The sequence below is a fragment of the Mauremys reevesii genome, linkage group 2 (genome assembly GCF_016161935.1).
Source record: "Mauremys reevesii isolate NIE-2019 linkage group 2, ASM1616193v1, whole genome shotgun sequence".
Lineage (NCBI taxonomy): Eukaryota > Metazoa > Chordata > Testudines > Geoemydidae > Mauremys > Mauremys reevesii.
In genome coordinates, this window is record NC_052624.1 from 154,874,932 (window position 1) to 154,898,932 (window position 24,001).

General features: G+C 49.4%; 1 protein-coding gene across 12 annotated transcripts in view; it reads left to right on the forward strand.

The window, feature by feature from the left end:
* Positions 1 to 24,001, forward strand: part of PEBP4 (phosphatidylethanolamine binding protein 4) — a 255,576-nt gene that overhangs the window by 115,853 nt on the left and 115,722 nt on the right. Inside the window, exons 5-6 of one of the 12 annotated variants that reach the window (XM_039521634.1) lie at positions 15,732 to 15,862; positions 22,640 to 23,428. The exons of 9 other annotated variants lie outside the window; for them this stretch is intronic. In XM_039521634.1, the coding sequence (XP_039377568.1) occupies positions 15,732 to 15,862; positions 22,640 to 22,697 (189 nt within the window). In that variant the 3' untranslated portion in view covers positions 22,698 to 23,428. Of the gene's footprint in view, positions 1 to 15,731; positions 15,863 to 22,394; positions 22,527 to 22,639; positions 23,429 to 24,001 lie in introns of those variants that run through there. 2 more of the 12 variants (XM_039521633.1, XM_039521635.1) reach the window with 2 other exon arrangements.

A 24,001-nucleotide genomic window follows, 5' to 3' on the forward strand; every position in this document is an offset into this window, starting at 1 on the left:
ACCAAACCCTAGCATCTGTACCGTGAAATTTCAGAATCCTCTAAACTCTGTCTGCAGAAGGCTTAGACCAAGCCCCAAAGGCATCCATTTCAGCAACAAGTTCCTGTGTTTAACAGGTTTCCAATGAACAGTATTAGAAGTTGAGTGTCAACTGTTATTATTCATGCTCTGCAAACAGATGGGGTTTAATTGCTATTACTGTCAACTTAGCTGCAAATATCATATAAAAAGAGCTTTTTGGTAATTGTTGTAAAATAAAAGTTCAGAAACTATGTATAGAAATTATAGATCAAATGTATTTTAAAGATCAAACTGTTTATATTACCTTTAAATATAGTCTTTAGTCATCAGCATTAGGATCAGTGAGTGACTGAGGGATACAATGCCACACTAGGGCCTGAGATGCCAGAACAATATGACAGCAGTAACTTATTACGGATGGAAAAACAACACCAAAATGTGATTGGCCAAACCTGTAGAAGAATAGAGCTGCTAATCTTTGTAATTTCAAGGGCACCATTAGGGCAAAATGCTGCTTTCACGTAGCTTCAGAGAAAAAACAAGGTACATTGCATGGCTTTCTGAAGGGAAGGAGAGAGCTGGGAGAAGAGAGCTGTTCGCATCACAAGTGCTGGGAGGGTTACAGCTTCTCATTAGTGCTGGAAAAAGTTTGGACAATGAAGAGGGAGGATGGGGAAGGGGTGCCCTTGTCTGTGTGTGGAATAGTGTGCATAGTAAACACTGGCTGTCGTGGTTTTATCTTCTTTACAGTCCCTCTGTCATGTTTTAATCCACGGTTGGCAATGGCCCTTCCCCATCCAAGTACACTTGATGCCACAGCCCAGCTCCATCACGACAAGGGCCCCCTTCCTGTGTTTGGTGCAGACAGTGGTGGGGAGGGACACAAAGAGGGCTTGAAAGCAGCTTGGTGCTCCCTGTATTCACAAGCCAGCCCACCTGCCTGCCTGGCCCCTGGGTGATGTGAGAGCACCCGAGGTTGTCATGCTACGCAGCCTGGCTTTAGTGCCTGACACAACCCCTGGTGTGTGTCCGGCTGCCACATGCATCCTTCACCCAGGCCCCGTGAAGAGGCATTATGCCGTAGCCCATAATCTGGCGCTATGATGGCTCAGCCCTGGCACACTCTGCGCCTGGGCTTGGGTGCCTGAGACATTCCGACTCCCGGGGCGCTGGAGATTCAGCTGACGCTGTGGCTTGCAAAATAACCAGCGCGTAAATCGGTTAAAGCAACACAATATTTACAGAAAAGCCCAGGAACGACGTGCGTTCGAGTAAAAGGGCAGCGCCTCTTACTGAGCTTATTCTTTTCTGACTCGTAATTAATGCTCCCAGGTTACTAAACGCTCCCACAGCTACTAAACAATTCTTCCAGGAAACACAAAGCCACTTAAAATGAGAAGGGGGAATTTCATGTGCAGTCAGAACACTCGAGGCCTCCTGGGTGTCCAGCCCACTATCCCTCCCTTGGTGCCTCAGGAAAGCAAAGGGGGGCACCTCCCAGATTGTGAGTCTGGGTGCAGGAACTGAGAAGAGGAGATGGGGACCATGGGGCTGCTACAAGCTTCAGAGCCTTGGAAACACCCTCCTCTGTCCAATTGGCAGAGCTGAGCCGGCATGAGAGGGAAAGCGAGCTGCATCCTGTAAAGGACTGCAATAAACTACTACGCACCATGGGCAAGGGAGAAATAGGGAGCAGATTGTGACTGAGTTCCAGTCTCCTAGGACTGCTCCTATGATGGTGCAACTACTCTCCTCCCTGCCCCAGACTTGCAGGCCAGAGAGGTTGGATAAGCATTCACACTTCCAGGGCCTTCTCCAAACCAAACCAAACCTTTTGTGTTCCACCCTTCGCCAGTGCTGGCCAAGATTTTCAAAAGTGACCAGTGAATATTTTGGAAAGGGGCCTGACTTACAGAGAGTGGGTGTTCAGCACTGAGCATAAATCAGGCCCCATTAAGGTGTCTCTAGCTGGCCAACCAAAAACTTTATGAAAATCTTGGCCTCTATCCCCAGGTGACAGTGACTAAGGGCCAAATGCCTCAGTTGCTCCTTAATGACGATAAATGACTCTCTGGATTCTTCCTGATGCATTCCTGCCCCCCAGGAACACAATGAACTAACAAAGAACAGACTTATGGTAGAAGCAACAAAGAATCCTGTGGCACCTTATAGACTAACAGACGTTTTGCAGCATGAGCTTTCGTGGGTGAATACCCACTTCTTCGGATGCAAGACTTATGGTAGTGCACATAATTAGCCAGACCCGGTGCTTGCTAAGTGATAGATCACGCATCTCTGAAAATCAGGCAGCCCTCCCACCAGCACGTGCATGACAGAAAAAAGGAAGTAAATACACACCACTAAAAAGGCAGCATTTGTCGCCTCTTACCGCCCTGTAACCACATCTATTCTAAGGACAGGGGGAAACGGTAGCATCTCAAGACCACAGCACAGTGACTGAGAGCCACGACAGAACAGTCCACACATTTCTACCACGGTACCCAGGATACGTCTGCCTGTCTGCATAGTGCTGCATCTGTCCATCCTGCTCTCACCCCTGGGGTGGAATGGTCCTCATGTGTCTCGCACAGCACTGAGTGTATTGTTGGAACTTAATCTTGGAGGTATCTTTGTTAACTGAGAACTAGCTGTTGTATACATGGCTACATTCACAGTGGCTGCTGCAAGGAGATGCAGTTTGCATCTCTTTGTGTGTGTGTGTGTGTGTGTGTGTGTGTGTGTGTGTGTGTGTGTGTGTGTCTGTGTACACGCACATTGTTTTAATTTTCCCTCCACCGGCTGGCTTTCCAGTGCTGCAAGTGCCTTTTTATCATTTGTACCAGCAGAACCTAGCTCCTCTGATCGGGGTGTGTGTGTGTGTGTGTGTGTGTGTGTGTAAGCGAGAGAAAGAGATGTTTGTAAAGCTCTTGGGGCTGCATTCGGGCTGACAGACAGAGCCACAGCCGCGCGTGATATGATTATTATCATTATACTGCCAAGGATCCATGACAAGAGATGATTCTGACGGCTACAAAGTGGTTCTTCTAACCAGGGATTGCAGGCGGCTAGTTACTAGCAGCCTCTTCCACGTGATTGTCGCTTGTCAGAGCTGCCCTATGCAGCATGCAGAGCAGCCTGTGCCCTGAAGCTGCCACTCTGATACCGCTGGGACAGTGGATTCAATCAAACTGTGTTTCTACTTATTGTGCATTTAGTTCTACTCACCAACTTTTGTGGGTGTAAATTTAGCGCCAGGGAAGGTGCTCAACTGCAAGCCCTGGAGAAGGAAGCCCCTTCTTTATCCACAGAACAGGTAAAGCATAAGCAGCTGCAGAGAAAACTTCCCACGCCCCCAGCCAAGGTGCCAGGCCTCAGAGTGGAGCTGCAGGTCTCGCTTCTAGACTCAAGGAATTCAGTCTGACATTGCCAACTGGGGCCATCTGAACTGGTGGTTTTCATGGTGCTGATGCACAGATTCTCAACTCCTTTCTAGAGCTGGGTGAATGCAGCACAAAAGGCTACTTTGGTTATCATTAATCACGTTTATTACAATGGTGCCAAAGAACCAACTGAGAATGGGCTCCTATTGTATTAGGCACTCCACAAACGCAGCACGTAGTAGACAGTCCCGGCCCCTAAGAGCTTACAATTTAAATAGATGTCTAAATGCAAGAATATTTGGTTCCACCTTTTTAAAAAGGAGTTTGCCTGGACTTGTGTTCATACCCGTTTCCTATTCATAACTGTTCCAGCAGATGAGCTAACTGGTACAATTACCCATGAGAAGCAAATTGTAAATTTGAATATTTGTTCAAAAGGAAGTTATCAGATTGCATAACTGGCCAGTAAAAGCAGTGCACATTGTGAGTGTGACATTCAACAGGCTGCAACTCAGTCTTTGTGCAGTTGGCAGTTAAAGTTGCCCAAATCATCCAATCAAGGAAGAAAAACAATATCCTGTGATTTCTGAAACTAACAAATGTATCTGGAATGTTAAATATTCATAAGGATCATGAATGATCTGCAGGTCCAAGACCCGCCTGCTTGGAGGTATTTGTGAATAATTTAGAATTACTAATACATCTGAGAATCTTGCTCTTTTGTTCATGGACAGAATAGAGGACAAATTTAGAAGGGTGAAACTCACCCCTGTTTAGAAGGCCAGCATGAGACTTATACACCACTTAATCTCACAGGCCACATATGTAAAGTTATTTAAGTGCCTAAAGTTGCAGATAGGCACCTACTGGAATTTTCTAAAGCATCTGTGCTTCTAAGAATAATTAAAGGATTCGGAAAAAAGATTTATAGCAATGGATTCAAAGAGCTCAATCTATTTAGCTTAATAAAGAGAAGTTTAAGGGGTGACTTGATCATGGTTTAGTACCTACATGGGAACTAAATATTTGATAATGGGATATTTTGTCTAGCAGACAAAAGTTTAATAAGATCCAATGGCTAGAAGTTAAAGCTAGACAAATTCAGACTGGAAAAAAGATGTACAAGTTTAACTGTGAGAGTAATTAACTATTGGGATAACTCACAAAAGGGGTGGGGGGGTGGAATTCTTCATCAGTGGCAATTTAAAAATCAAGAGTCAATGTTTTTCTAAAAGCTCTGCTGTAGTTCAAACAGGAATTATTTGGGGGAAGTTCTGTGGCTTGTGTTATACAGAAGGGCAGACTGGATGATCATAGTGGTCTCTTCTGGCCTTAGAATCTATGCACTGCAATGGGAATTAGGTCCCTTTTGAAAATCCACTAAGACATCTGTCTGCATCTTTAGATATCTAAATACCTGTAAAAATCGGGCTGGGCTAACCCTATTTTGAGAGTTAAAATGGTGCATAAGCCCTCTTTGCAAGGGTGACTTTCACCCAAGCACCAAGCAATCATCCAATCACGGAGAATGACCGAACATCTCTTCCAACCTGGGTTGGATTTGAACCCCTTTGAGTTTCCACTCACTGATGTCCTGAAAAAACCCTGGCCATATGCAGCCATTCCCTTGTTAACATGTCTGTGTCATTGCTGTGACAGGTTAGGCAAGCGCCAGAGAGGGGAGCCCTGTAGGTTGCTCTGAGAATTGATAGTGAATCAGTCCTCACTGCCTTCATTTTCACAGCAGGTATCATCTTTATGCAGATTAGGAAAAACCCTTAAATTCAGATGCTTCTATTCCATTTAACATGCATAGGCTAATAATTTGTCACAATTCAATAAAGCGGAGGTTACAAACACTTTCACTGCTGTTTATTTAAATGATGGTTTGTTAATTAGCTCCTCTTAACGAGGAGAGAATAAATCAGATAAAATGTACCCAAATGACACTGCAATATTTTGCAGATTTCACTTTATTTTCCAGTTCAGATGCTCCTCACTGCCATGCTGGCACGTGCTTGTGAGCACATCCCATCTCACAAGCCAAGCAAGGTTTTGCCAGGTCAGGACTTGGATAGAAGATCTCCCAGGAAGCCTCAAATGCTGCAGAAAGTGACACTGGCAATAAGTCCGTGCATAATACTTTTCCTTCTCAATCAGCACAGAACCAGTGCCCCAGCATGGTGTGAAGGGCCACCATGCTGCTGAAAGTGCCATCTTCCAGATGAGCTGTTGCACAAGGACTCTCCCCACTTGTGGTCCTTCAAGATCCCATTCCGCTTTATGCGGTGGGAGAGGGGTGGGTGTCTGCACCGGATTCCAGCAGCCAAGTACTGGCTGCATCCCTAAAGTCTCTCTTGTAGCTTCAGTTGAATTCTGTTTTAAGCTTCTGTATAGTACATCGGGTATTACACAGCTGCTGTGTTTCACCCCAGAGATGGCCACATTTCTGTGATGGGGTTAAGTCCTTTGGGCTGAAAGGCGCTATACAAATGTATGGTCTCTCTCTTAGCATCTCTGATGGAGTTTGAGTCCCAACCAGGAAAACCATGGGGAATGAAATCTGTACCCTCTTGCCAAGGCAGGGAGGGGAGAGAACTGCCACAACTCCAATTCACTCTGAGGCCTTGTCTACACTACAGGACTATTTCGAATCTACTTAAGTCGAATTTGTGGATTCGACCTTAATAAGTCGAATTTGTGTATCCATACTAAATACACAAATTCGAACTTCTGAGTCCACATTCACGGGGCCAGCTGCACTATGGGAAGCTATCCCACAGTTCCCGCAGTCCCCGCTGCCCATTGGAATGCTGGGTAGAGCTCGCAATGCCTGCTGGGGGAAAAAATGTGTCGAGGGTGGTTTTGGGTTAGTGTCGTCATTGAACCGTCAATCACGCCCTCCCTCTCTTCCTTGAAAGCGCCGGCGGGAAATCTGTTCGCGCCCTTGTCTGGTCGGTTACAGCGCGGACGCCACAGCACTGCGAGCATGGAGCCCGCTGCGATCATCGCTGCACTTATGGCCATTGTCAACTCCTCGCACCTTATCGTCCACCTCTTCCACAGTCAGCTGCTGAGAAACCGGGCAGCGGTGAGGAGAGTGGCACAGACCTCTCAGAAACCAGGGTACGCCGGGCAGTGGAGATCATGGTGGCAATGGGTCACGTTCATGGTGTGGAACGGCGATTCTGGGCCCGGGAAACAAGCACAGACTGGTGGGACCGCATAGTGCTGCAGGTCTGGGATGACACAGAGTGGCTGCGAAACTTCAGGATGGGCACTTTCCTTGAACTGTGTGACTTGCTGTCCCCTGCCCTGAAGCGCCAGGACACAAGGATGCGAGCAGCCCTGAGTGTGCAGAAGCGAGTGGCCATAGCCCTCTGGAAACTTGCCACGCCAGACAGCTACCGGTCAGTAGCGAACCACTTTGGCGTGGGCAAATCTACCGTGGGGATTGCTGTCATTCAAGTAGCCCACGCAATCGTTGAGCAACTGCTCTCAAAGGTAGTGACTCTCGGAAATGTCCAGGTCATCATAGAAGGCTTCGCGCGATGGGATTCCCAAACTGCGGTGGGGCTATAGATGGGACTCACATCCCTATCCTGGCACCAGCCCACCAGGCCAGCGAGTACATTAACCGAAAGGGCTACTTTTCAATGGTGCTGCAAGCTGTGGTGGACCATAGGGGACGTTTTACCAACATCAATGTCGGGTGGGCGGGCAAGGTTCATGACGCGTGTGTGTTCAGGAACTCTGGTCTGTTTAGACGCCTCCAGGCAGGTACTTTCTTCCCGGACCACAAAATAACGGTTGGGGATGTGCAGATGCCTACAGTGATCCTCGGGGACCCGGCCTACCGCTAATGCCCTGGCTCATGAAGCCCTATACAGGCGCCTTGGACAGTGAGAAGGAACTCTTCAACTACCGGCTGAGCAAGTGCAGAATGGTGGTGGAGTGTGCCTCAAGGGAGATGGCCGGACATCAGCGAAAAGAATATCCCGTAGTTATTGCTGCTTGCTGTGTGCTCCACAATCTCTGTGAGAGCAAGGCGAGACCTTTGGGAGGTTGAGGCAAATCGCCTGGCTGCTGTTACGATCAGCCAGACACCCGTGCTGAGAGAATATCCCAGCGGGAAGCGATGTGCATCAGGAGAGCAGGGTAACCTGTGACTGTCCACTTGATTTTAAGAGAGCCTGATCACAAACCAAGTTTCCCCACTTCCAAAGGACGTTTTAAAACTAAGGACATGTTTCAGTAATTAATAATAACTCTTTCATTGACTTTGCATTTCTGTTTCTTGGTTGAAACATGGAAGCATTCTGTGCTGGCTAAGGTGTGCACTGATGGACAGACCGCTTGTCCAAAAGAGGACGGACAGCCTCCTGCTCCTACATAGGTCTGTGGGGTGGGGTGGTTGTGCATGTAGGGGAGGGTTGCAGGAATGGGTGGGTTTGCAGGAAGGCGAGGGTGCCGTCTTTGGATAGGGGTTAACATGACGGCTGTGGGTTTGGGCGTTGGAAGGTGAGGGTGTGGGGAAGGGTGAGTATCTGCCCCTGGATGAGGGCTCTTTTTGGGGCTCAGGGCACCGGGAGGATCGTGACTACGGTCCAAGTGCATGTGAAGGAAGCCTGCCTTTACATTCGGGATGGCAGGCACCAGGACCCTGGACAAGCATACACATCAAGGAAAGACCGGGGCAGCATACACCACACAGACTGTCCCTGGTGCCTAGTGACTGCAGTCTGTGTGTGCCCTGCAGTTGACCCTGCACCCAAGTCTGTACCATGGCACTGTGGGCTATGCACTGCAATTACAATTCCCCACACACACACACCCACAGAAAGTCTTCTGACACGAAAACAGTGAGTAACACCAAACCGCTTTTAATAATGTAGTACACAGTGGGGGTTTAAACTTGGAGTTGGGACTGGTTGATGCTGTAAGGAAAGAGCTTGTACAAATTTACAGCGCGAGTTGTCTCGAACATTATCGGTGTGCTGCGGTGCAGGGACAGTTCTCACGGCCCCTACCGCCTCCTTCTTGTAACTTTGGGTGAGGGGACAGGACTTCTTGGCGTTGGAGGGCGGTTGCAGATGCACTGCAGGGGGCTCTCCTCCTGCCTGCGGTCTTGCAGAACATCTACAAGGCGCCGGAGCGTTTGCTCCCTCCTTAGACCAAGCAGCGTTTGACTCGCCTGCTGGTCTTCCTGCCGCCACCTATCCTCCCGTTCCATGTGTGTGCGATGCTGCTGACACAGGGTCTCCCTCCACTGTCTCTTCTCTGCCGCCTCCGCTCTGGAGCAGGCCATCAGTTCCTGGAACATGTCGTCCCTAGTCTTTCTAATCTGAGCCAGCCTCCAGTAAGCTGTGTGATGCGAAAAAGTAGGTGATTTCCTTGAACACATACATGTTTGCCAACAGTAAACACAGTCTAGTCAGTTTCAGTTAACAAGACCAAAGAGGGAACCAAGTCTCAGGAGATCTCAGAACTAGTCTGAGATTTCGGAATACGCTCTCATTGGCGGCGCCAGTGCCCTGGATAGCGCAAAGACAGCTGCATCCCTCTTGCACAAAGTCCTGGTAAGCCTTACAGTACATACTGCTTATCAGTTAGTGGTTAGCTGTGCTCTCCTGCTAAAGGCAATGTGCAAAGCAGAAAGGATGAGCCTTTTGCAGCCCCTCCCGCCAGTGCACGGAAAGATCACTGTATGCTTTTCCTCTATGGCCTCCAACACGTGGCTGTTAAGCGAGGGTCATTCTTATGCAAAGTAAAAGTCTACCATTCACAATAGTAACAGTACACTAATTCCCCTAATTAGATGCAGCACTTCCAGAACGACATTACCCTGAGGCGTGTCACTCGGACTCAGAGAGAGCGGATGCTAAGAGAAGCCCTGCACAGACCAGGACCATATGCTGCCATGCTTGTCAAGGCGATGCTTCCTTTACATTAGGATGGCCTGGCGCGGAAGAGTGTGCTTCCGGCACCTCTCCCCAGGAACCTCCTGCTGAGGCTTTTCGAGCTGCTCTCTGAGAGCTTTTGAACTGTCCCCAGAGGATTATTGCTCGATTCCTATATGTGTTGACCTACTTTTTGTATAGTTTGATATTTAAAAATTTTTATATAGTATTTCTATTTTTATATACCTGTTTCTTAAAAATAAATGTTTCCCTGTTTGTAGCACTTACCGCCTGATCCTTCCCTGATTCATCTCTGTGAGGGTGATGAAGAGATCCTGGCTGTCAGGGAAAGCGGGAGTGGGTTCGCTGTCGCCTGCGCCGTCCTCAAAAGACCCTTCCTCATCTTCCCCATCGGCGAACATCGAGGAGGAACTGTCACACTATTCAGTCCACCGTCACTGGTGGGGCACTGGTGGCAGACCCACCTAGAATGGCATGCAGTGCCTCGTAGAAGCGGCATGTCTGGGCTGACTTTTTGATACCCTTGTCTTAGGTCCTTCACTTTCACGCGGCACTGCCGCATCCCGGCTGTATCCTTTCTCTTTCATGGCTTTGAGACCTTCTCGAAGGTCATCGCGTTCGCTTGTTGGAGCGCAGCTCCGAGCACAGACTCCTCGCCCACACAGCGATCAGATCCATGACTTCCCTGTCAGTCCATGCTGGGGACCTCTTTCTATTCTGGGATTGCCCGGACTCCTCTGCTGGAGAGCTCTGCATCGTTGCAGGTGCGATGTGCAACCAGAACGTCAGATTCAAAGTGCCCAGACAGGAAAATGAATTCAAATTTTCACGGGTCATTTCCTGTGTGGCTGGCCAGAGAATCCAAGCTCGGACTGCTGTCCAGAGCGTCAACAGAGTGGTGCAGTGGCTACTAAGTTCGATTAGCATCCACACCAAGCCTAATTCGAGCTAGCCATGTCGAATTTAGCATTACTCCGCCTGCAATTAAATGGCTTCCTGGTGTGGACGGTTGAGCGGTTAGTTCGAATTAATGCTGATAAATTCGAATTAAAGTCCTAGTGTAGACCAGGCCTGAGCTAATTGCTGTTTTAACCTTAACTACTATCTTTCGTGCTCCCTGAAAGAGCCCCTCATCCCAGCGTCTGACCAGCCACAGGGCTTTCTTTCTGAGCAGTCATCTCTTGAGTGAGTTGAGTATATTTTTGCTACCGCTTCACAATTCCCCCAACCCGTCATGGGATCAAGGCACAGCCCAAGGCTACTGCAAGCACAGGACAAGAAAACAGAACGTTTACCAAGCCCGAGGAGCTCTCAGCACACCAGCCAAGGAGCAGGGGGAGCTGTGGGGGAGAGGGCTTACCCAAACTAGGCAGAGTGGGAGAAAGCTCTTCCTTTGTTTTGAGCAGAGATGCATCCCTGTATGCCCCTTTCTCCTCTCACCTCTGCTGCTTCATGGATCCAGACTCTCTTCACCCTGCTGCCACCTTCCCAACGTGTGAGGGACCCCAAGGGCTGCTCTTCACTGCAGCAGTTTGCTCCAATTACTCCTTTCGAGTCGGCCTAGCTCCGGCGAGAGCAGCCACACCGCAAACACTCGAGCAGCATAGAGCAAGTGGGGCAGCAGCTGCTGAATTGTGCTGACTCAAGCAGCAGCCCAGAACTCCTTCCCCCTACTGCATTACTGCCTTGAGCATCAGCAGTTCAAGCCATACTTGCTAACAGGCCAATGAACTCAAGGTTAAGGTGGCACTTAACTTGAGCTAGAGACAGGTGCATGTAGATGGGATTCAGGTTAGGGCAGCACTCGAGTTATAGCTCCTGCTAACACTACAGGGAAGATCAGCCCATAATTGCTGTAACGCACATGACAAGGATCCGGAAGATGCGAGTTAAACAACTATATCTTCTTACCTTCTCCTGGGGGTTGCTTTTGTTGCTACTCTCCTCTCTTCCAGGGTCACAGTGTAAGTTCCACATTGGTAAACAAGTCTGACACGTGGGGCTGTAGTTTGTCAGTTTCTGTACATTACAACAACTCAGCCTCCCATCTGAATTTGGCCCTACAGTTATTTTGTTTAAGATGGAACCAAAAATGTAGGTCATGAATGAAGCTGTGTGCATGTTGTACCAAACTGTAAGCTCAGGGCAGGTTTGCTAATCACAGAACTAGTCGGAGTGCCTGTGAACTGGTCTCCAATTTCATCCAGAATCCAGGCCCAGCCTGGCTGCCTGAGCTGGAATTACGGCATTCGCTTGAACTCCAGCATGTCAGGGAGTAAGAAAGTTGCAAAAGGATTTTCAGGACCCTGTGAAATGAAGTGGCTGAGATCTAATTTAAGACTGTGATCCAGAGGCGGATGCAGCTTCCCACGCTCACCCTGCACCAGCAGCAGCTCCTCTCCCACAGGGCTGGGCCCAGTCCCTGCTCCAGACGTTGTGACCCAGTACACAGGTTGCAGCGCCAGTCAGGTTTGCCCCAGTTGCCCCTCCCTCGTTTCTGCAGGTGCAATTGAATCCATGAACCCCCACTAATGGCACCTCTACTGGGAGCTCTTCAGGTCAGGGACTGTCTCTCGCTGTGTGTGGACAGCAGCTGGCACAATGGGGACCCCAGCTTCATTGGGACCTGCAGGCACCACTATAATACAACCCAAGCTGATGTTGTTTGGCTTTATAATCAGCCCTGTGAGCTATTAAAAAGTTCATTTAATAGAAATGTAACCCCCTGATACTGCATCCCCCTAGTTTACATGGCAAGACAAAAAATTAAGTTACATTTCAGTGAAGGTTGAGAGTATGTATCAGTAACTTAAAGATAAAAAAATATTGCGGAGATGTTGTGGTTATCCCCAAACCAACCAGGAAATGAAGGTTACACTTAAAAGAAATCCATGTTAAGGTATGGAAATGAACATGTAAGGCACCCAAACCACCTGTTCTGCCATGCCAGAAAAGATCATGATAGTTATTCTAATGGTTGTGGGCCCAGGTTAGACTAAACTTATTTTAGACACACATCAGGGATTTTTTCAATTTCTCCTCCCCTGGTGTTGCCATCGTCACAACACCCCCCCGCCATGTGGAGGTGAGGGTCGTTGCCCCCCTTTCAAAAGGTGGGGTAACTGAAGCACATTATGTGACTTGGCCAAGAGAGTTAACACTGGAACTGGCCTTAGAGCACAGCAAGTCTTTTTCCCTGCTCCGGCTGAGAACGCTAGACAAATTCTTCTCTATCAATCTGTGATGAGGATTTGTCAGGCTCTCAGGTCTGAAAGATGGAGGGCAAAAGCCTCATCTGGTATAAATGGCACTGCTCCACTGACTTGAAAGGACCTTACACCCACTAATGGCCTAGCCCTGGACATTTAACCTATGACAATAGCTATGTGCCAGTAGACATAAAAACCTCTCCCCCCTGGAAGCAGCCAGCCAGGAGCTGCCTGTTGCTCTCTGAGAAGCTGTAGGGGAAGAGACGTGAAGTGTGTGTGTGTCCATGCAGCATAGTCTGTGTGTGAGATTTGTGGGAGGGCAGGCATGTGACCCATGTTGTAGTTCATGCTCAGAGAAGCGTGAGCTGTTCATCACGTCTAGGTGACAGTTCAGACTGCATTTCCTGTTAAAAAAGAAAAAAATCAAAGGAAATCAGTAAACTCCAACCCCACTGAGAGAGGCCTTTGTGTGGGAATCTGTTCCTGAGCCACCACTCGACCCTCCACTCTGGAATCCAAGACCCACGCGTGGTCCAAGTGTCAGAGCCAAGGGCCTCCAGCTTAAATCTAGGGGTGGCAGGGAGGCGGTGGAGGCGGGCACCGCAGCCACTTGATTCCTAGGTTTACCTTGCAGAAGAAATTCTAATCAATGATTAATCGGGCATGTGTGGCTGTGTGGGAGAGATTTGTGTTGGAGGAGGGAACTCCTACAGCACCCCGGTCATGAATCATTTGAAAGGCAAATTCGCTCCCGTTACCAAGGGAACGGAAGAAAGGAAGGGACTTCCCTCGCCGGAATGACTCGCGCGCTGATGCTGCCGAAATCGCTCCACATTTAAAAAAAAAAAAAAAGAGTTGAAGCTGTGACTAAGCAGCAGAAGTTATGTAAACGCTGGCTGGGAAGTGCAGGGGCGGGGACCGCACATCCTGCTGACTGCCCACAGTTTGCGGGGGGCTAGGGGTGGCTCCTGTCCACAGGGGCTGTGGGGGCGAGGTGTCTGCCCCCAAGGCACAGCTGGGGAGGTTCTGCACACAGCGGACTGGCGCCCGCCAGAGGGCACCAGAGGCTTCACCCCATGGGAGGGAAGTTGTGGGAGTTCTGCCAACTGGAGAGCAGCTGGGGGGCCCCTGGCCTGCAGAGGAGTGTAGGCCCCTGCCATGCGGAGGAGTGTAGGCCCCATAGGGGTGCAGCCAAGTGTACTTGTGCGGAGGAGGGCAGCCTGATGGCTCATGCCCACAGGTGAGCAGCTGGAGATGCCTGGGCAGCTCGGCTTGACAGAGGGCTGAGGATGTCAGCAGCCCTGGTCATCCTCTCCCCTGTTGACACAGGCTCCAAGTCACTCATGCCTGAGTGCCTGAAATCTCAGCCAGCCCTGTTTGGCTCCAAAGCTCTGCCCAAGGGAGAGGCAACAGTCTAGAGGTGGCACCGTACAAGCCTTTGCAAATAGGCCAATCTCCTTCGAGCTCAGGATGGCCTCTCGTCGTCCTGTGCAAATGCAAACCACACTGTTGTCCAGGTCCAGGCTGGGGACTTTCCTCCTTGAAAGCTCATTCTCTTGCAACCTATGCTCTGGTGCACATGTTCTTTGTCTGAGTGACTGACCCACAAGCACGGTCTGTGTGAGCCTGGGCCTCTACTGTCTGTCCCTTGAGAGCCAGACTGCTGGCTCTGCTGGCTTTCTCTCTCCAGCACACGCTGGCATTGGGACTTCCATGGGAGTGGGTGGATATTATTTTCATTGACAACTCTATCCCCTGGGAATTCAGCAGCTGGAGTGTTTGCCTCCCATACTGAGGTCTTTGCAGCTTAACCTAAACCCTGGCATCCCCAAGTCGCTCTCCAGTGTTGTCTGAATCCCGGTGCGCTGATGAGGGAGATGCTTTCCCCGGTGGCAATTCTAAGCGTCAGGTTTTTAACCCTTAGAGTCCCTGGCACCCCAGGCACAAACCTGAGCAGCGTCAGCTCAGCCCTTCATCCATTCAGAACAGATGATACCTTGAGACAATGCGGATTGAGGCCTGAGTCCCTCAGATGTGACCTTACAAAGCCCTGCTGCACAGGGAAAGTGAGAGGAGGGCATTTAGAGATGGGCCCTGATGCAAATACTCCTGAGCTGTGCAGCTTGGGCCCATCTCTGATCAAAATGGTCTGCTCTGATGTGCTATTCTGTAGCCACCCACGACCCCCACTGCTACCCATGGAGCAGCCTGTTTCATTCTGATGGCATTGGAAAGGAGCGTCTCCTCTAGGTACAGGAAGTGTGCGCTTGCTAGGGAGGAGGAGGAGCAGATTCGGAGGGTACAAGAGGATGAAACAATCAACAACAGGAAAATTTAGAGCCAGTCTCATGTAAATCTTCCTGATGGCAGATTCCATGAGAGAGAGGAGTAGTCTGCCTGAGAAAAGTGGTGGAAGCTCCAGCACTTGAGCCTATTAAAACTGGATGGGGCAAAACACTAGAGAAAACACCATAGGGAGCAGCAGTGAGGGGCCTGATTTCTCAGATACCATTAGAGGGCTCTTGAGCAGAGGGGAAGCTAGTCTCTACTTCTAACGCAGGTAGCCTGGGCCCCATGAAGTAAGCTAGAAAGAGAAGCACTAAGTAAAGAGTCTGGCAGATTCCTCTCCCATGTCCCTGTAGGTGATGGTGTCTTGTTCCCTATGAGTGCAGCTCTGTCAGAGGCTGGGAGCTGATGCACTGGGGATTTTTGCAGTGATGTAGATACACCCATGTAGATGGAGTCATCAGCGCAGCTCGCCCAGCTTTGAAACGGAAGCAAGTTACAGGGCTACAAGTCACTTTTTACCCTGGTGCAGTGCATCTCCAGTAAGGCTCCAGTGTAACTGCACAGATGGAAAAGCCTTCAGTCTAAGCAAGGCCTTTGAGCTAGAAAAAACTGGCCTAGCTTTATTTTATTATCAGAATGTTCAGTCCCAGCCCTCATCTACACTTAACAGCCCTAGTCCATGTGGTAGCCCCTGTCCCCTGCTCCCGTTCCATCCATGTTTGGAATGTTAATGGCCAGCAGTGACACAAGAGGGACTTTCACAGGGCAAAAGCTTCCAGCCCTCTCTGATGTAAACACAAACTCATACTCTATGCATGCGCTCCTCATTGTTCTTACCATGACCACTAATTAGTAATTTGACAAATTGCTTAGGTTGTGTTTAAAGTTTAACCAGGGTTTTCTCTTTCTAGGTCTCTCTGTTTCTCCTATGTGATCTTTGCAGGCATTTAATGATGAATTTGTGTGACACCACAATCATCCCCATAGCAACACACGCTGTGCTTGGCATTGGATACCCGTTCCATTCGAGAGACAATTTAAGGTGTGTTTAATGATTTAAAGATGAGTTTGAGGCACACGATTCAGATCCAGTTCAGATTTTGAACCCCCCGCCCTGAATGGTGGGGGTGCTCAGATCTGTGGGGTGGAGCGTTGGTTCAGGCCCATGTTAGGTGTGTTTGGGCTTTTACTGTAGAATATAGCAGTATATCTCTGCAGGGAAAAGCAAAGGGGCAACTAAGAAGCACTGGCCAAGTGAAGCTCTGTTTGGATAGATGATCTTTTAATGAAATGTTTTCCCAGTGCATGAAGATCCCTCTTTAAAATAGCATCAGGGTCCAACTTCTACCCCTTCCCCATGCACAGTCCAAGGGCAGTGCAATGGGAAGTGTGTGCTCGTGGCCTAGCACAGCGTAGGTGACCCAATCTATGCAGAGTGTACAAGCCAGGTGGCAGGGCCGGCTTTAGGAAGTGCGGGGCCCAATTAGAACATTTTCGGCGGGGCCCCGGCAGGGATGACTAAAAAAAAAACATGTAAAAAAAAGCCTTTCATTTCTTAGCAACCGGTTCCCTGTAAAAAGTTCTGCTTTAAGGAATGTGCCCTGCTTTAAGGAATGTGCCACAGTATGTATTTTTTGTACCAATAGGGTTACCATACGTCCGTATTTTTAAAAAGTCCTCCCGGATGGCGATTTAAGAACCAAAAAGCTGGACATGTCTGGGAAAATACGGATGTACGTTAACCCTACCTAAAGTTCTTTTTTAAAAAGATGGGCCTGAACTAGAAATGAGCTCTGTTTCACATGTGTGGGTCCCCACCACTCCCTGGGGGTGTGCTAGGGTGACCAGATGTCCAGATTTTATAGGGACAGGCCCGATTTGGGGTTCTTTTTCTTATGTAGGATCCTACTACCCCCCACCCCTGTTCCAATTTTTCACACTTGCTGTCTGGTCACCCTAGGGTGTGCACATGTGTGGGTCCCAGCTGTTCCCTGCCCCTCTCATTGAAGCAGGTGTGCAGGGTTACTGCCCTGGGAACTGCAGGGCACCAGTGGACATGGGGCTGGCTGCAGGCAGGGCAGGGGCTGACTGGAGGTAGGGTCTGGCTGCAAGCAGGGCAAGGGGTGTGGGGCTGGCTGGAGACAGGGGGATGTGGGGTGGGCTGGCTGGTTTCAGGCAGGGCCGCAGGGGGGTGCGGCAAGGGTTGGCAGGCCTGGAGACAGAGGAGTGCGGGACTGGCTGGCTTCAGGCAGGGGCGTGCGGCAGGGGTTGTCTGGAGACAGGGCTGGGAGTGCGGGGCTGGCTGCAAGCAGGGCAGGGAGTGCGGGGCTGGCTGCAGGCAGGGGGTGTGGGTACAGGGGGTACAGCCCACCCTGTACGGTAAGTGCCTCGTCCTCCTCCCTCCCCCACCAGGGTAGCAGCAGAACTCCGGGGGCTATTTAAAGGGCCCGTGGCTCCCCTGCTTCCACCGCCCTAGCCCTTTAAATAGCCATGGGAGCCCTGGGGAAGCGGCGGGGTTCCGGGGGCTATTTAAAGGGCCGGGGCAGTAGAAGCAGCAGGAGCCCCAGACTTTTTAAATAGCCCCCAGGGCTCCAGCAGTGGGGCTCTGGTGGCAATTTAAAGGGCCTGAGGCTCCAGTCCCTGCTGGGAGCCCCAGGCCCTTTAAATTGCCCCCTGGGGAAGCTGGGCCACCCCGGTACAGCGCACTGGCAGGGCTTGGGTGCGGGGCCCTCTTAGGCGCGGGGCCCGATTCGGGGGAATTGGTTGAATTGGCCTAAAGCTGGCCCTGCCAGGTGGTAGGATTAACAACTAGGGTTACCAGAAAACTGAAAAAAACGGGACAAGGGGTGGGGGGTAAGAGGTGCCTATATAAGAAAAAGTCCCAAAAAATGGGACTGTCCCTTTAAAAACGGAACATCTGGTCACCCTACCTCTGTGCCACCAGGAACTGGGCCTGAAGCTCAGGCTGCTGCACTTGGCCATTGTCTTTGTGTTTCAGGGGTCCAGGTAGCCAGGTGCAACAGTGCAGTCATGGGCTAGGCCTGTCCTTTATGGCGGCAGAACTGAGCTCAGATCCTGCCTGCAACTCACAAGGAAAAACGGGTTTTGTGATTTTATGCCAGGAGCCCTTCTGATCCCACTGGGCTGATGGAAACCCTATAGCTCAGCAAGGATGCTAGGGGATCTTCAAATCTGTGGGGGCTTTTAGAAACCATGTAGAATGGCTAGGCTGCCAGGGCCTCTCTGATCCCACAGGGCTGCCAAAAACCCTATAGTAGAAGGAGGGCTGCTAAGGGCCTTCTCTAATCTTATGAGGCTTTCTGGAAACCTTATAGCACAGTACAATTGCCAGTGCCCCTTAATTACATGGGTTCCCCTAATCTTCCAGCCCTAAAGCATAATGCAGCTGCATGGGCCGCCCTAATCTTATAAGGGTACCAGGAGTTAGGCTGGGATTCAGGCAACACTGGATTCAGTTCCATGCTCCACCATGTGTGACCTTGGGCAAGTCATTTAGGGCCAGATTTATGAGGTATTTAGGCACCTAGTGGGATTTTCAAAAGCCACCTAAGTTCCATTGATTTCATGGGAGATAGCTGCCCAGTTTTCTGCATCTTCAGGTCCCTAGTGCCACTGAAAATCTGGCCAGCAGTCTCTCTGATTTAGTTGGTCAAAAGTATTTAGATGCCTAAGTGCCACTGAAATCAATGAGAGTTAGAGGCCTAAATACCTTTTGTGGATTAAGGCCCCTGGGCGCCATCTGTACAATAGGGATAAAAGCACTGCCCTGCCTCACAGGGGTGTTGTGAGAATAAATCCATTAAAGACTCTGTGGTGCTCAGACACTACAGCAATGAGAGCCAGATGACAGCCATAGATAGAGGGTCAGAAGCTCTGTAATGCCAGGGGTTGGGTTGCTTGGGCCCCTCTAGCTTTGTCCTGGAGCCCCCAGAGCAGAGCAGGGAGCTGCATATTTCCAGATAAGGAAATGCAGAGGCAGCTGCGTGGTGCAGGAAAGCCCTCCCCGCGCCCCCCCCTTATGCCACAGACAATGGGTGGTGGAACGATTAGTCACCACGAGAAAGCTGAGGCTTCCCTCCTCCACAGCAAAGCCTGCTCCCCCCGCACACACACAGGCAAACCAGCTGAATACTTAATTGGAGTTCCTCACACCTACAGGGGTATAGCCTTAAACAGAATGACAGAGTGATCAAAGTGCTGGAGTCAGAACCTGGGAGCTGAGGGTTGCTATGGAGTTTCTGGCTTCTGATTTAAATAAAACCCAAATCCTACAGATGGTTACAGCAAAAAAAATAAATGGAAAAGCATAAGACCATCTTTGGAGCTTGTGGAGAAGTATCAGACTCCTGTGTTTGTGTAGGACCTACATGTGATTGATAGGAATTTCTGAGCTCTTCGGGTTGCTCAGTCTCTTTGTATTATCGTAGTGCCTAGGAGCCCTAGTCATAGAATCATAGAATCTCAGGGTTGGAAGAGACCTCAGGAGGTATCTAGTCCAACCCCCTGCTCAAAGCAGAACCAATCCCCAACTAAATCATCCCAGCCAGGGCTTTGTCAAGACTGACCTTAAAAACCTCTAAGGATGGAGATTCCACCACCTCCCTAGGTAACCCATTCCAGTGCTTCACCACCCTCCTCGTGGAAAAGTTTTTCCTAATATCCAACCTAAACCTCCCCCACTGCATCTTGAGACCATTACTCCTTGTTCTGTCATCTGGTACCACTGAGAACAGTCTAGATCCATCCTCTTTGGAACCCCCTTTCAGGTAGTTGAAAGCAGCTATCAAATCCCCCCTCATTCTTCTCTTCTGCAGACTAAACAATCCCAGTTCCCTCAGCCTCTCCGCATAAGTACCCCACTGTGCTAGGTGCTGTACAAACCTACAACAAAAAGATAAGTTCCCTCTCTATGGAGTTTACAATCTAAGCCTGAAGTGTGCAAAGGTTAGAGCAAGGGCGTGGCAATCAGAAGCACTGGGCTTTGTTTCCAGCTCTGCCACTGTGCGACCTTGCACAAGTCACATCCTTTCTCCATGCCACAAAATGGACATAACGTGGGGACATTGAGAGTTTGTATTGAATGTTTGTAAGAACTTGGAGAACCATGGGTGCAAGATACTGTTTTGTTCCAAGTGTTAATAATAAAACTTGGCTCTTCTCTATCACTTCCCTCCAGTGATCTTTTCAAACAGCTGTGAATTCAGCCTCACAAGACCCTCTGTGAGAGAGGTTTGTATCAACAGCTTTGTTTTACTGATAGGGAAACTGAGACACAGAGCGGGGAAGTGACTTGTCCAAGATCACACAGGAAAGAAGTGAACAGCATCCATCCTCAGGACTTCTAGTCCTGTGCTTTAGCCACCAGACCACACTTGCAAGGAATGCAGGCACCTGTCCCCTTTCAATTCCAGGGCTTCCCTCGGCTGAACTGAGCTTAGCTGGATCATTACCTGGCAGGAGGTCAGTACCTCAGGTCTCTTCTTGTTAAAAGGGGTTTGTGACCAGAATGTGGCTGCTATATATTATAACAGCAGAAGCATCTTGTATTTTTATGGCACTGCTCATCTCGAAGTGCTTTACAAGTAGGTTTCATTTAATCTACTGGTGGAATGCAGGCCCAGTGTAGCAGCACACAGAAATGATGCATACCCATTTAAGACAGGAAGTGAAGAAGAACCCAGTAAACCCCCCACCCCCATTAAAACTTCAGGGAGAATGTAGGGAAAACAGAGTAAAACTATCTAGTATATGTGCAAGACCTCTGTTTTACATTTCATTCAAGAGACCGCACCGGCCCTGGATATTGAGTCATAGGGGACGTCGTCTCCTAATTGCACTGCCTTCAGGATCTGGGCTTTCCGCAGGGCCCCCGGGGTGGGGGGCAAGTGGGGCAATTTGCCCCAGGTCCCGGGCCCTGCAGGGGCCCCCATGACAATATAGTATTCTATAGTATTGCAACTTTTTTTTATGGAAAGGGCCCCCGAAATTGCTTTACCCCAGGCCCCCTGAATCCTCTGGGCAGCCCTAGCTTTCTGCAGTGGTTTCCCATTTAAGTTCTGACCTAGCCCAACTCCACTTAGCTTGTGAGCTCTGATAGGATTGCAGCCCAAAGTTAGCCAGCAGCAGGGTAGCAGCTTAGATAAACTGCCCCAATGTTTTGTTCCTGCCTGTTTGCTGGAGGAAGTGCCTGGGAAGAGGGGGAGGAGAGGTGTTGTGTAACTTTCTTGTTTACTTTCTTGTGGAAAGTGGATGATGAATATTTTTAGTGGTTTGGTGCCTCTCCATCATCCCTGAGCAGATAAGAAATGCAATAAGAGGAAGGGATCCCTCTCCCACACTCCCACAGACTCCACAGCATTGAATATTTAATTGGATTCCCTTTCCTCCCACAAGGTTATCCCTAGCAGTGGAAAACACCTCACCGTCTATTCACTGCTCTCTTCCCCTTTGCAAAGGGGAAGCTCTAAAAGGGTTTCCAACCATTCAAAAAAGATTTGCCTGCAGGAAGCCAGGCATTTTGCCTCCCCATTTTGCCTTCCTTGTCAAGGGCCTGCCGGTGACACCCCATTGGAGATTGCAGTTCAAGTTAAAAGGCAGCTTGTGTTTCATCTTTGTTGGTGCTAAGGAGAGACTTTGAGTGCAAAATCGGGACAGGGGGTGGGGGCTAATAGGAGCCTATATAAAGAAAAAGACCCAAAAATTGGGACTGTCCCTATAAAATTGGGACATCTGGTCACTCTAAATGAAACACTTGGAGGTTATTCGTCTAAGGTTCTCAAAGGGGAGTCATTATCAATGTATCCATTTGACAGCCCTGAAACCGGCTTACCCCAAATCACACAGCCAGTGGCGGAGCCAGAAATAGAACCCAGGAGTCCTGACTCTCAGGCCACTAGGGACCACGTTCCTTTCCCAGAGTCAAGAATAGAACACAGAAATCCTGACTCTCTTGTCTTCACTGCAGTGAACTCAGGTGCTTACTCAGGGGATGCCCCTACTCCGGCTCCCATCCACACACACAAAAACCCTCTAGTGTTTGGTGGTGTGTTTATACTTGGGCTAGCTGGCCTATCCTGGTGCTATAGGCTAGCTTGAGTGGTGCTCACACTGAGGCTGGTAACCTGTCTACTTTGCAGTGAAAACCCAAGCTGAGCCACTTGAGTGCCCCTAGTCCTCCCAGGCCATCCCACAATTCTCCCCATTTCCACATTCTCCCACAATTCACTGGGAAAGGATCATAGAGCGGCTCATCTTAGCGCAGCACTAAGAACCATAGGAAATGCCCCCGGAAGTCCCAGCGCCATTCACAAGCGAGTGCAGCGCCAGAGTGGACACAGTAACTCGAGGCTGGCTTTCCAGTGCGGCAGCTCCCATCCAGGCTAGGCTAGGCCAGACTCAGGTGCCGATCACCCGTGCTAACTCTGCAGTGCAGACATGCCCTCAGGCCGCTGCTCTAATCACTAGATCCCACAGTAATAATGTGCCCAGTGTGTCCAGTGATAATGTGCCCTCAGAACATGTATCTCCATCACCTTTTCTGGCTTTACCCTTAGGCCGAAGAATAATGAACAGCCTGCGAGTCTGTCTTCATACCTGCATTCAAGACTGATTTTTGTCTCCTCCTTTCCCAGGATAGCTTGGGGCTGCACATTTCTTTGATTCCTTCCCACTCCCCTCATCCCTTCAGGTTTTCCTTGTCATGTGCTGTTTGTTGGTTGAGAAGTCAGCCTAGAGGACAAGGTTTCCACAGTTGGTTTTGGACCGAAGGGTAATGTAATCAAAATCTCTGTGCTTCTAGGAGACAGACTGGCACTCCAGGATGCCACTTGAGGATTCTATGGAGTGTGGAGAGCTGACCACATCCTTCCAAAGAGCCCACAGGAAAGGAGATTTTTCTCTAGGGTGAAATGTGCAGCAAGTTGGAGTTCTGTTTTTGCTGCGCCAGAATCTGCCACCTCTCTAATCAGCTGCAAGCCAGACATTTCCGTGTGATGGCATATTAGCCAATTTACCGTTCCTACTGTTGTGCTATTAATGCTCTGTACCCAATATACCCACAAGGGGCCTGATAGCCCTTGTGCAGTCTCTGCCATTCCCAATGGTGCGGAAGAGTTCTATCAAGCTCAGTCCTCTGGGTCATGGTTTTGGCATGGGGAGCTACACCAGTAGAACAGGGTCTGGGTAGAACCTTACTGCTGCAAGCACGGAGCACCTGCCGAACATCCTGTTTGTGGCTACAGCAGCGGAAGGGGATTAGCCAAGCCTTCTCCCTGTTAACCAGTTTTGTAGCTGTCCTCTGGTGCATCAGTAAAGTCAGCAATGAAAGCACCTCTCGTGTCACAATGGCTGGCCTTAAGCTGGCCTTTTGGTTTGGGTTAATCAGCCTGTAGGTGGCATGGATGGAGTTTAAAGAAACAGTTTAGTTCCTTAATGAAACTGGCAATGAGGATTTTCAGCTGATTAAAGCTGGCTTCTCTCCTTGGCGATACAGCACACCAACCATTTGATTTAATGGTTTGGAGAAATAGGCTTTTGATTAAGTTGCTGCATTATTTCTGCCCCAGCCATCCACCTTTGCACTACCCAGGCCTGGCAGATTAGACAGCGGGCTGTCTCATTCTTGTTTTTTTCTTTTCTGGGGCATCATTTCCACAGCTATTGGCTTGCTGCAGCCACCGTTCTGTATTGATACCATAGCTGCTCAGGTCAAGCATCTCACAAGTCTTACCGACTCTAGGGCTTTTTGCCTCAAATGGCCTATCTCTATTGTTGCTCCATCATTGTCAGCAAGGGGGGTAGCATACTCCAGGAGGGCTCTGAGTCTCGGGAACTTGCTCCCCACCTTGGCCAGAAATAGCCCAAATGTTGTGACTTGTGAGGCATGCAGAAAAAGGGGAAAAGGTGTTCAGGAGAGCTGGCAGTTTCTCAAAGTGACAATATTAAAGACAAAACAGCAGCCTATCCAAATACAAAGAAAAGATAGGAAGAGTAGTAAGAGGCCAATGTGACTCCAATGCGAGCTCTTTTATAACCTTGAAATCACAAAGGATTCCTATAAAAAGTGGAAACATGGACAAATTGCTAAGGAGGAGTACAAAAGAATAGCACAAGCATTTAGGGACAAAATCAGAAAGGCTAAGGCACAAAATGAGTTACAATT